Below are 12903 nucleotides of genomic sequence, written 5' to 3'. Positions count from 1 at the left end.
AAGAGTGATGAATGAAGGAAATTTAGAACTTTATATATGACTTTCCAGACTTTAGCTTACAAAGTTTTTGCTTCAATCTATTTACAAAAAATGGGAGGCGGACTTCCTGTTTAGAACCTTCCCGTTTCAGTGCCAAATTAAAATATTTCTTAATCCAATTTTCCGTTCTACTCACGGGTACTTGTTTAGAGTCCAATTGTCCACAGGAAAAGGTCAGCGCTCTCCGGCAACGGCTGTGCGGCTTCACTCCGTAAAAGTAGCGGTTGATTCAAAACACCGCGCCACTCACCCCACGTCGCTTCGGATCCCCGAAAAAGGGTTTCCCTGCGAGTAGGGGAGGCGCTCCTGGTGTCAGCCAAATCCCACGTTCCCAGGCTTCCTCTGCCTGGGATTTTTAAAGGGTCTCCGCCTTCGCCGCGGCGGCAAGACCCGATTTTCACGGAGCGGGTTCCTCTCGGTCAGAGGAACTCCGCCATTGCCGATGGCGCTGTCCCGGAAGTCCATTCAATAATTCTCCATTTTCAATATTGCAATACTAGTCTACTTGACAGGGCTACTGTAAGAATTAATAGCATGATAAATTATATTGTTCTGCAGAACATAGAAAGGGATTGAAAATAATGCAACATATTGAGTACATTTTATCATGAATTTAGTATTGCTAGTGTTATTTTGAGAGTTTAATTCTTGTGTCTTTTAGACGGAAAATGGAACAGGAGAAATCTTTTAAATTGTTTGTACCACCAATACTGAATAATACCCTAGTATCTGCAGTCAAACCACAGACAAGCAAACGAGATGGACGATGTTTTCAGGTAAATAAAAACTGTTACTTTAAAATATATATAGCAAGTTTACAAAAGCTGACCAGTGTTTTAAAAATTAAAGATTACCTGTATTTCCATTTATCCACACTTAAACATTGATAACTCAAAATGCAACATTCCAAAGTTTTGAAATTTGAAACTACAAAACTAAAGGAAAATGCCATTCATATGAAAATTAAAAGTAGACACTCAACTCATTCTAGACAATGTTGGGCTACATGGACAAATAATCTGACACAATTATAATACGGCTTCCTGTGTTTATTTGTGTTTATGTGTTTATGATCCTATATCCTAGTATGTTCCACTTGCACTTATGGTTTGCCCCAGAGTGACTGGGGCAAGCCAGTCAGATGGGCGGGGTACAAATAATAAAATTATTATTATTATTTTAAATTCCTAGTTCCCCGTATGTTCTACTTCCTCATTAAAACATCTGAGTTGATCTTTGCCCACGTCTACATAACCTACTCTTAGCCTTTTGGAGTGGAGTGCTTGAAGTTATGAAATTGCCCAGTATGAATATATTTTCTAAGACCGTAATACCCCTAAATTAGAATTAGTTTTAATGACAGCTTAACCTGATTTCATAACTTGGCAGTAAGTCCTATTGATTTTAGCATATTGCATTTCCAAGTAATCTGTTTATGATTGGGGATGAGCATGTCCATTAAAAGGTATTATTATTTCTATAATGTTTTATTTTTCCAGGATTTTAGCAAGGGAACTGAAGATGATTATAACTTGCCTTTTGGGATGAAAAGTATGTCAAAACATATAGAAGTCATAGGTAAGATTAAAACATAAAAATAATATTAAAGAAGATGGAATGGTAGACCTTGAAAAGTGAAGTAACCATAAGAACTAGAGCCAGTTTGTGCTGGAGTCATCTCTGAGAACTTCTGCAGTATTTAAAGTTGTGTTGTTTCTATTAAACTGTACTTTGTCATTTGCTTTCTATTATTTTTTGGTAAATCAGAATCCAATATTGTAATGGTTCTAGGGGTTGCTCGTGCGTAAGCTTGTCCCAACCTCTGGCTGGGTTGCCTGAGTGAACCTTTCCTGTCCGGGCAGCCACTCGCCCGTGACTGTCTCAATCGCTGGCAGAATCCGTCAGTGGGCGTTTCTTAAACTTCTTCCAGCAAAGAAGCTCTTTGACGCCAAGTCTCCTCCTACTCTCCCTGCGTGGAAGCCTTCTGCGCAAGGAGGGCGTAGGCAGCGGAGGACCCTTCCTCTCCCCGCTGGTCCCCGGCAAGGAGTCATGGGACCGCCTCGCCGATTCCCCCATCTGCCCCCCTTCACCACTGGAGCTATGTTGATTCTCCTCCCCAGAAGACGGGCTGCCTCTCCCACTCCCGGCACGCTCGCTGGGATCCCTCTGGAGCTTGCTCTCTCCCTCGGACACTGATGGCAGTTCCCTGACAAATATATTCTGTATTCCATTTGTAGCCTATGATGTTTGTATGGACATACACTTATTAATAAGACTAACACATAGCAATTTAGGAATTAATACTGTTATTCAGTTGTATTGTTATTATAATGTTTGTAACTTATAATTATGCATATTTATTGTTAAATAATCAGACATTAAATATTGTATTTCCAGAACCTGTAAAACCTGTGCCTGATCTAGAAATGGAGGTGAGTTAAATATACTGTTGCACGCCACCCATATCTCTGAGTGGTGCAAGATTCCACGGGTTCCAGGTGCTCACCCACGGTCAGAGTTTCCATTTTGAAATGAGACACAGCAGAGACTGTGGTGTCTTTAGGATATATGGTTTATTTACACATATATACAACCTAAGCCTATGATGGAGGGGTTCATAGCATCAACACCCTAAGAGGCTCTTGTTTCTCCCATAGCTGCAGCCTTGGATTCAAACAGAAATCAAACATTGTGTTCTGACCCTCTCTACAACTTGTTGCCTTTACCAGCCTGCAACATTATTTCCTCTAGGTTACATCATAGCCAACTCTCAACTGTGGCCTTTTGTCTTATAGCTGACTCTGAGTTGAGGGAGGGCCGGAGGGCCCCACCCATTTGCTTTCTGGCACAGAGCCCCCTCTGCTTAGCTTTTAAAATGACCCATTACCTTTCCTTTGTTCTCTTAATGGCCCATCTCTCAGGCGATCTCCTGACCACCGAAAGCTGGGTCCAGGGATTTAAAATCTGGCATTCAGTTTAACCCCCCAAGACTTGATTAAATTCTAACACCTTCCTTTAGGGGAGCCTGGCACACTCAAACTCATAACACTACATTTTGTGTAAAGGTAAAGGGACCCCTGACCATTAGGTCCAGTCGTGACCGACTTTGGGGTTGCAGCGCTCATCTCGCTTTATTGGCCGAGGGAGCCGGCGTACAGCTTCTGGGTCATGTGGCCAGCATGACTAAGCCGCTTCTGGAGAACCAGAGCAGCGCACGGAAATGCCATTTACCTTCCCGCCGGAGTGGTACCTATTTATCTACTTGCACTTTGAAATGCTTTCGAACTGCTAGGTTGGCAGGAGCAGGGACTGAGCAACAGGAGCTCACCCCGCCGCAAGGATTCGAACCGCCGGCAGACACCAAAAAGTGTACGGTGAAGGACTTCCGGGGGAGGCGCCTCCAGCAATGGCAGAATTCCTCTGACCGGGAGGAATCTGCTCCGTGGAAATCTGGGTCTGGCTGCCACGGCGAAGGCGGAGACCCGTTAAAATCACAGGCGGAAGAAGCCTGTGAACGTGGGATTCGGCGGGCACCTTTTGCGCCTCCCCCACTCGCGGGGAGCCCCGGTTTTTGGGGCTCCGGAGCGACGTGGGGTGAGCAGCGCGGTGCATCGAATCGTCTGCTTCTTCCACGGAACGAAGCTGCATAGCTGTTGCCGGAGAGCGCTGACCTTTTCCTGTGGACAATTTGACGTTAAAGGAATTACCCGTGAGTAGAGCTAAAACGGAAGAATTGGATCTCTAAAAGTTTAATTTGGTATCGTAATGGGGAGGTTCAAAACAGGAAGTCCGCCTTCCCTTTTTGTAAATAGACTGAGGCAATGAAGTTGCAAGCTGGAGTCCTGGAAGGTCTTTTGTAAAAGATCAAATTTCCAACGGTAAAGAACATTAAACCCCCTCTTGGAGGCAGGAGAAGAGAGGGGGAAGTTGCGGATTGAGTATGCCTGCGGGAGAGAGCGAAGAGGCTTAAAACACCGCCGCTCTGACCCTGGAAATGGGCTGCTAGTAAGACTGACTTTTTTTTTTTTTTGGAATGTTCATTGACAGCGTTTAGAACGTTCATTGACAGCTAGTTAAATAAGAGAAATACATTGTTTCTACTGTTTCCGGTTGTTTTTAAAAAAGGAGGAAAGTAACTGAAAATTGAAACTAACTTCGGATTATTGAAACTGTGTTTAAAAGAGGACATATTGACCAATACAAATACAATCTGTTTTCCCCTAGTGGAAGCTTTTGAAATTGGTTACTTTATAGGAGCTGGGCTAGGGGAATTTCCAGCTGCAAGATAAAAAAAGTGTGAGACTTTGGAATTGACCTTGAATCTCTTAAGTGTTATGGCAAATGGAAAGGAAACAACAGACGGGATGTCGACAGAGGAGGCCTTAGTGGCTGCATTATTGAAAATAAACGATTCGCTGGAACAACTCCATAAGAAAACAGATGCGATAAATGTGAAATTGATTTAATTGTAGAAAGTTTAAATAACTTGGGACAAAAGGTGAATACCAATTCAGAAACCACCCAGAAACTGATACAGGAATCTACTCTGAAATGGCAAACTGCAGATGAAATCAGAGGAAAAACCCTTGCTGCTGAATCTAAAGTAATACAACTGGAGAGGAGAGTCCCATCCATACAAAGACAACTTGATGAACATAAGCTGACATTCGTTATGATTGAACTTAAAGAAGAACGGATGAATTTGAGGACCAGAGCCCTATCTGAATTGGAAAAGGAAAGCCTGACAGAGTTTCAGGAGGCGACAGGACTAACATTGGTTGAGAAAGAGAGGTATTTGGGGGTTAGCATGACCGCCAAAAATGTGAATCTGCTTAAGGACAACTGTGAAGGATGTTGGATTGAAGAGAAGGGGGATTTGGAAATATGGACAAATCAGAAGTTGTTACTGTTGGGCCGAGTTATTGTGGTGGGGATGAGGGCTGCTGTGTTGCTGAGGATGTTGCTTTTGTTTCAAACATTGCAAGCTCTGGATGGGATGGAGGGTCTCAGGAGGTGGCAGAGGGATGCTCCTAGAGTTGTTTGGCAGGGCAGGAAGCCTCGAGTCAAACTTAAGATATTGATAGATGCTAAAGAAGGAGGTGGACCTGCCCTGCCAGACCTTTAAACTTCGTTGTGAACCATCTGCCTTTTGCTGGTTGAGAGAATGGTTGCTTCTTGAGAACACTGAAGTGTTGGACAATGGCAGACAAAGTTGATGGACTATAGGGAATTGGCGGAAATGACTGGCAAGATCCGAGACCAGGGTGAAGAGTCGGTGGAAGAAGATTGGAAAAAGTTTAAAGACTATTTATAGAAATATTGTAAAATTAAGGAATGTTAGAAAAATGTTGGAATGAAATTACATGGCTTTAGTAGAAATGTCATAAGGAATTAAGTATAAATAGATTAATAGAAAATTAAAGGAAAAGTATGGCAAGAATGTGTTAAGATAATTATAGAACAGAAAACAGAGTAAGATGGAAAGGAATTGCTGAAACAAATAATAGAAGTGGAATACAAAAAGGGAGGTGTGAGGAAGTCGCTGGAAATAAGTGAATGAAATATAAGATATTGAATGAAATTTGATTTATTTTATTGTTGTTGCATTGTTTTGTTAGTTTAATGTATTGTATTGTATGTGTTTTTTCTTTTCTTTTAGTGTTTAAATTTTTTGGAAAAGTAATAAATATTATTTTTTTAAAAACAACAACAACAAAAAGTGTACAGTGAAGGTTCCTGCCTAATGTTAATAGGCAGGGAGTTCCAAATTGTAGCTGCTGCCACACTTAAAGATTGTTTTTTTTACAAATGCAGAGCAGGTATTATGTGGCACCTGTGACAGTGCTAGTTCTACAGATAGAAGCAGTCAAGTGTGCATATATGGCATAAGGTGATCTCACAGGTTAACTGGTCCCAAGTTGTTACGGCCTTTATATATTAATAGTAACACATTGAACTTGGCCCAGTAGCGAATTGGCAACCACTGCAGATCTTTGAGCACTGCTATTGTATGCTGACAAGGCCTCACTCCTGTCAGCAATTGTGCTGCAGCCTTCTGCACTAACTGCAGCTTCTGGATCAAGTGCAAAGGAGGCCCCACATAGAGCACATTGCAGTAATCCAGTCTGGAAGTAACCAGGGCATGAACTACTGCAGCCAAGCTTTCCCAGGCCAAAATTCACAGGGGAGCCTGGCACACTCAAACTCATAACACTACATTTTGTGTAAAGGTAAAGGGACCCCTGACCATTAGATCCAGTGGCCAGCATGACTAAGCCACTTCTGGAGAACCAGAGCAACGCACGGAAATGCCATTTACCTTCCCGCCGGAGTGGTACCTATTTATCTACTTGCACTTTGAAATGCTTTCGAACTGCTAGGTTGGCAGGAGCAGGGACTGAGCAACGGGAGCTCACCCCGTCGCGGGGATTCTAACCGCTGACCTTCTGATCGGCAAGTCCTAGGCTCTGGGGTTTAACCCACAGTGCCAATAAAAATAATCTATTATTAGCATTATCTGAATGTGTTTGGATCACATTAGTTTCAGTTCTCAACTTTTCACCTAAGTTCTCTCACCATGCTGACACCTAGTTTCTCAATTTAGGAATATACAGGCACTGTTGAAAGAAACTGATTTTATAGATCCATTTCAATTGGGGTTTAGGTCCAGTTTTGGCACAGAAATTGCCTTGCTTATCCTGTATGATGATTTCTGTTGGGTGAGAGAGACAGGGGAAATGTGTCATTGTTAATTCTCATTGAACTTTCCATGGCTTTTGATACCATTGACTATGGTATCCTTCTGGAGTGGCTGTCCAAGTTAGGAGTGGGTGGTACTGCTTTGCAGTGGTTCTGGTCCTACTTAGATGTACATTTCCAAAGGATGATGCTTGGGGAGTGCTTTTCAGTCCCATGGAACCTCAAGGTTAAATTTTATCCTCTATGTTGTTTAACTAACTATGTTGTTTAGCATGTTATCTAAACATGCTAAAAACATTCCTGTTCACAAATATTCCTGTTCACTTGATACCAACTAATTGTCATAACTTTTTAGTTCATTTTGTGGTAACTTGACTTATTTTTATCATTGTTGTATTTTTAAGGGACTTTATTCTAAACTGACTTAAGATGTTTTCATAAAAGGCAGTATAGAAATGTTTTAAATAAATAAAATTTCAGTCACTGCCACATTACTAAATTGTATATTTCATACTATCCTTGGTGCACACAAGGAAAAGTTTTTATTTAATGGCTAATGTGGGTATCAAAATTTAAATGAAAAGGCATTTCATTAAAAACCTTTTAATTAAACATTATACAATAAATTATTAAACCTGCCTTTATAGAACATGGAGACAATGAATGAGCTTTATTCAAGGCTTTACAAAGAAGCTGAGAAGATCAAGAGATGGAAAGTCACTACAGAATATGAATTAAAGGAAAAGGAAATAAAATTGCAAGAAAACAGAAAGATTATAGAAGCACTACGTAAAGCTATTCAAGAGTTACAGGCAAGTGTTTATAACATTTTGAAACATATAATTTTTAGATAAGAATAAAATGCTTAAAAAAAATTAGGGCATAGTCCATCCCAGCATGGGTGCAATGCCTGCACATGGAGGGTTGTCATAGCCTACTACACTCTCCAGCCTCAAGCTGGTGCAGGGATCAGAACCTATTGTGCTGCCCACTAGTCTGCTGTGGTTGCTGTGAGTGGCCAGGCTGTCAATGTGATTGTGGCCCCACCATTCTGCAAAGCCCTGTGGGTGGGGGTTAGGATTGTAAATGTGTGCTGACATTGTCCAGCCCTCCTCTCTTCTTCCCCAATCCCTGTCATGAACTGAGGGAAAGGTGTTGTACATGATTTTTGCAGGAAGAAGAAGTGGAGTCCATTTGTACAGTATCGTATTGTATATATTATTGAGGATGACCTACTTGCTTACAGATTACTTCTTGCTTGGGTATTAAATAAAGATTGGTAAAATTAAAACATGTACTGTACAGGTTACATATGTAAATCATGGGATCTTGCTGGAATTTTGTGACTTTCAAGCTTACTTTCATTTCAAGCTTTTACAATGCACATGTAGTTTGTGATGTAATAAATGCAATAATACCCAAGTCTAATAAATATGTATTTTGGGAAACTGACATTCCCCCCCCCTTTGATAGTGATAATTATTAGTTTATCCAGACAAAAGCATGCTTTTTATATCTTTGTTTTATAAATTTAGTTTGAAAATGAAAAACTAAGCTTAAAACTGGAAGATGTAATACATGAAAATAAAGATCTTCTAAAAGAGTAAGTAATGTTAGGATAATAATTTTGTAATCATTTGTTTATGCAATAGTATGAGGCAATTAATGACCCCTTCTAATTAAACTCATTGTCATGAGAGATCTGTAAGATAAACCTTTATCTTTTATAAAAGGAGAACTATTCCTGTCTAGGACTCATTAGTTTTTCAGGTTGTTCTTCTGTCCTTGGTACCACACTGGCTCATAAAGTCACAAAAAGTAATCAAAACCTGCATGTTTTTGCCATACTTTGTTTGCTTTTTTTTTTACTATTCTTCTGTGTCTTCTTTAGTGTGTTTTAAAAAACACCACTTTTCACAACTGCATTTCTGTGTGCTCCTCCCCTCCTTATTTCTTCCCTTCCTGGCTGTTTTCAGGTGGAGAGGGCCTTTCACCTTGGCAATCAGTGACTTTTGGCTTGAAAAGACTTTTGGCTTGGGCAAGGTTTCTAAGAAGCTCAGTGTGCTGCAGTGCTAGATATCATCGGAGTATTACAACTCCTCTTGTACTTTTTCCATAACAGTGGGTGATGGGAAAGTGGCAGGCAACATGGCTGGTGTGACTTCAGTGGTCCTGCTGAATATGACCAATAATAGTTCCACAATGGCTTCTGCAGTTCCCACATCCAACTTGACCATGGCAGCAGCCATTTCTCAGCACAGTTGTGGGGTGGACTGTGGCAAAACCAGCTGCTGTTGATCAGTGGAAAGCCTGATATATGGTGGAGCCTGTTCAACCACATACTGGCCAGACTCAATGGCTGTCTCCCTGCCACCTGACTGTATGTGACAGGTGTGCACTGGAGGTGCTTCTGGAGGAAGAGGGGCCTGCTCAAATGCAAGTACAAAGAACTTCTGTTGTGGCTTTCTGTTCTTCAAGTGAAGAATTTTATGAGTTTCAATCATCTCATGTAAATTAATTGCCTTTTGCTGTGTCAGACCCATCTATTACTGTGTTTCCTTTTGATCAGTTTGTCCCTTTGCCATAAGGGCAGTCTTTGCAACTGACAGATTTCATGTTGCATCAAATTACAGATGCCTTACTAGGAGATATTTCTTAGCACTTTATATGTCTTAATGTGGTTTCTAGGTGGGACATGGGTGGCACTATGGTGTAAACCACTGAGCCTCTTGGGCTTGCTGATCAGAAGGTCAGCAGTTTGAATCTGTGCGACAGGGTGAGCTCCTGTTGCTCTGTCCCAGCTACTGCTAACCTAGCAGTTTGAAAGCACACCAGTGCAAGTAGATAAATAGGTCCCGCTGTGGCGGAAGGTAAATGGCATTTATGTGCGCTCTGGTTTTTGGCCACATGACCTAGAAAGCTGTCTGGACAAATGCCAGCTCCCTTGGCCTGAAGCGAGATGAACACCACATCAAATTCTCCTTTCTATATATTCTTATCTCATTATACATGACTAAGCCATTTCTCACCTTCTCACCCCTTGCCTTTTCCTGTAAGACCTATTACAGTCGTTAAGAGTGGTCAACAGGCTCATCTCAGCTATCTGCCAATCTCCGATTCCCACCACCCTTCTAAGTAATACCCCTCCCCACCTTCTCAATATATAGAAGGATCTGGTAACTTCTGTTTCAGTGTATCTGAAGAAGTGTGCATGCACACGAAAGCTTATACCAAGAACTAACTTAGTTGGTCTTTAAGGTGCTACAGGAAAGAATTTTTTACTTCCTTTCTATATATTATATTTTCCTTGCCACTTTCCCTTGTTCAAGCAAAGTGCTGGCTTTATTTATAAAGACAGTGCTGCATATGCATTGAACTCAGTGTTATATAAATTACATGGAGACAGTGTTTTGTAGCACAATTTGAACCCTTGTCCTAGTTGCTAGGGCACCACTGGTTTCTCCAGGCAAGCAACCCATCTGTAGCCTCATGACAGCTTGTGCATAAGGAAATGTTGTGGTTTCTTTGTAGCTGTTTGTCTGTTGGGTGTGTCTACTGGGTGACATCTTGGTTTTTTTGTGTTTTTTTTTACTATTTTCCCCCTCCCCTTATTAGCCTGGGTGATACAGATTTCACAGGATTTCAGATTTTCATTACTTTTTTCTGTAAAGCATAATGGACACAAATAATACTAGGGATATAATGCTGATATAACTGTTTTTCTCCCCAGAAACAGTGCTACAAGACATTTGTGCAATTTGCTCAAAGAAAAGTGCATGCAATTGATGGAGAAGTCTAACAAATGTAAATATCTCTTAAAAAGTGTTTGCATTCCCCCCCCCCCAAGATTCTCATAGACTGTTTATAACCTCCTTTCCCATGTTAGCCTTACACTGGGAACTGCTTTGCTAGTCAGTTCTGCAGGAACAGCTTATAGTCTTACAAACAGGAATTCAAGGTGCTGATTTTTAAACTCCAGATGCTCCTTTGCATCCTTAAAAACAAGTAGGAGAGCATGAACTGAAGAGCAATTCCATATGATGGGAGTACTAGAAAGGCATTGTGAGTTGTGACTCCTTAGTTGCAAAACATCTTGTCTCTAAAGACTCACTAGAGTTCAGGAATTTTAGTAGAATAACAGGTCATTGCTATTCTTATTACTTTATCTCTGGTTTTTTTTACATATTAAAATAAATATTTAATCTTTTATGTTGTTAATTTTGTTTTAGATGAACATGAACAAGAGGAAACCAGACAGATGTATGTGGATCTTAATAATAACACGGAGGTAAAAAAGACATATTTTATAGTAGCATTATATACACACACACAGCACCCTGGTGTCCTCTGTGATGGTGCACACCTGCTTTCAGTTCCTTTAATTTTCCTTTGAAAAAATGAAATATAGAAAAAAACCTTTTTAAAAGGAGAGGTGTGAGCTGTGGTTAGCCCAGGATTCAGCTGATAGCATCCTTCAAGGATTTGGTCTTCGGTTTACAGATGTTATTTTGCCTGAGATCCTACAAGTATCAGCACTGTTTTTTAATATTTATGTGCAGTTGCTGAGAGCAATTTTAATAAGGTAATGACATGCAACTGTTTATTTCATTAACTCAGGGGTGAATTAAATATTAGATAGTAGACAGATCTGGGAATCTTGGTCTCCACCAACCATTTAAAAGGTGGTTAGAGTGCATGATCTGTGAGAAGTGGCAAGTGGTGATGGTGGTGGGGAGAACACTTAGCCCTTATTCTTCCCGTCACTTGTTATTCCCTTCTCCTCTCATACATTTTCCTCCAGCTAGGGTAGATGTGTGTTTGCTGTGTTTGGCAGAAAAGCAGATGGGGAGTGGGTTATTCCCTCCTCACTCATCTGTTGCCTCTCCCCTCAAAAACCACATTATCCACCTACCTTTTTAAAGATGATCCAGCAATGCTTTCAATTAGTAGGTACTCTTTAATGTCTTAAGAAAAAATATTTATATCAAGGGATTGTTCTAACCGTTGAATGAATAACTATTGGTGTCAGGGGCTCCATCGGGGTGGGGGCTTTGACCCCCCCAATTTTCAAAGAGGGAGCCGGGCCTCCTCAAAATTCTGTGGCATCTGGATGTGTAGTGGCTACCACTGCTAACACAAGGCCCACCAGGCTGCCGGTGCAAGGCCTCCCAAGCCGCTGCTAATGCCATAAGAACTGCTGGGCTACTAACAGACCTGCTAGGACACCAAAACCAATGCGGAAGTGCAGCTGCAGTGGTTTGCGGTGGCTCCTCTTGCTGCTGCTGCAGAGGGGAAGCAGCCCCTGGGCCATGGCAGCAGCAACAGCAGCAGGAGGAGGAGCTGCTAGCGCTGCTGGCCATGGAAAACAAGCTGCTGTGGAATGCCTGGACATGACATCATGATGTCACATGCAATGCCAACCCCCCCCTCCCCCATTTCCTACCCAATTGGTGTGAATTTTAAATATTTTAAAAATAAATTCAGCATATATTCACTGGCATTATAGGAAGTTTGTTGTTACTAATTGTTTATTTACATCTGTTAGAGAATGATACATGCCTTTGAGGAACTTCGTGTACAAGCAGAAAACTCCAGATTGGAAATGGTTTTTAAATGTGAGAATCTTTTTTAAATTTATGGCATTTGTGTAATTATTTGAGAGAAGAAGTGGTTACTGGTGGGAGAAGCCTGGGATAAGGGTAGAGCTTGGATGAAATCAGTAGTAGCTAGTAAGGCAGCACAGGTGGGACACAGTTGCTGTCCTGGCTTCCGAACATGGAAGGTTGCAGGTGCTTATTGAGAGAGAGAGGAGATGCAAGGTACAGGGAGCTTGGCACACAACAACACTGCCACACACTGTACCAAACTCCCTGCACCTCATCCCTCACCCTTCCCTCAGTAAATGCCAGTGATCCACTGTTTTGGGAAGTCTGGAGAGCAGTGGTGCCCCACACACAACTCCTCACAGGCTGAAGCTCAGTGGTACAGTAACTTCTCTGCATACAGAAGATCCCAAGTTCGATCCTTGGCATTTCCTGGTAGGGCTGGGAAATACTTCTGTCTGAATCCCTGGAGAGCTGCTGCCAGGCACTGTAGAGAAAACTGAACTAGATGAACCTACATGAGCCTTTTTACAGGTCCAAAACTAGGCCATGTAACATTACA

The 12903-nt window shown here is 41.5% G+C and overlaps 1 protein-coding gene across 7 annotated transcripts in view; it reads left to right on the top strand.

The window, feature by feature from the left end:
* SYCP1 (synaptonemal complex protein 1) overlaps nucleotides 1–12903 on the top strand; it is a 56232-nt gene that overhangs the window by 3911 nt on the left and 39418 nt on the right. For all 7 annotated transcript variants that reach the window (XM_081009810.1, XM_081009813.1, XM_081009814.1 and 4 more), the window contains exons 2-9: nucleotides 701–815; nucleotides 1539–1617; nucleotides 2437–2471; nucleotides 7386–7550; nucleotides 8274–8341; nucleotides 10469–10542; nucleotides 10968–11026; nucleotides 12284–12353. In XM_081009810.1, the coding sequence (XP_080865936.1) occupies nucleotides 708–815; nucleotides 1539–1617; nucleotides 2437–2471; nucleotides 7386–7550; nucleotides 8274–8341; nucleotides 10469–10542; nucleotides 10968–11026; nucleotides 12284–12353 (658 nt within the window). In that variant the 5' untranslated portion in view covers nucleotides 701–707. The remainder of the gene's footprint in view (nucleotides 1–700; nucleotides 816–1538; nucleotides 1618–2436; nucleotides 2472–7385; nucleotides 7551–8273; nucleotides 8342–10468; nucleotides 10543–10967; nucleotides 11027–12283; nucleotides 12354–12903) is intronic.

Source organism: Podarcis pityusensis, assembly GCF_964106645.2.
Source record: "Podarcis pityusensis genome assembly, chromosome: 6".
NCBI lineage: Eukaryota > Metazoa > Chordata > Lepidosauria > Squamata > Lacertidae > Podarcis > Podarcis pityusensis.
The sequence above is the reverse complement of the archived record's forward strand: the minus strand, read 5'-3'. Positions and strand labels throughout refer to the sequence as shown.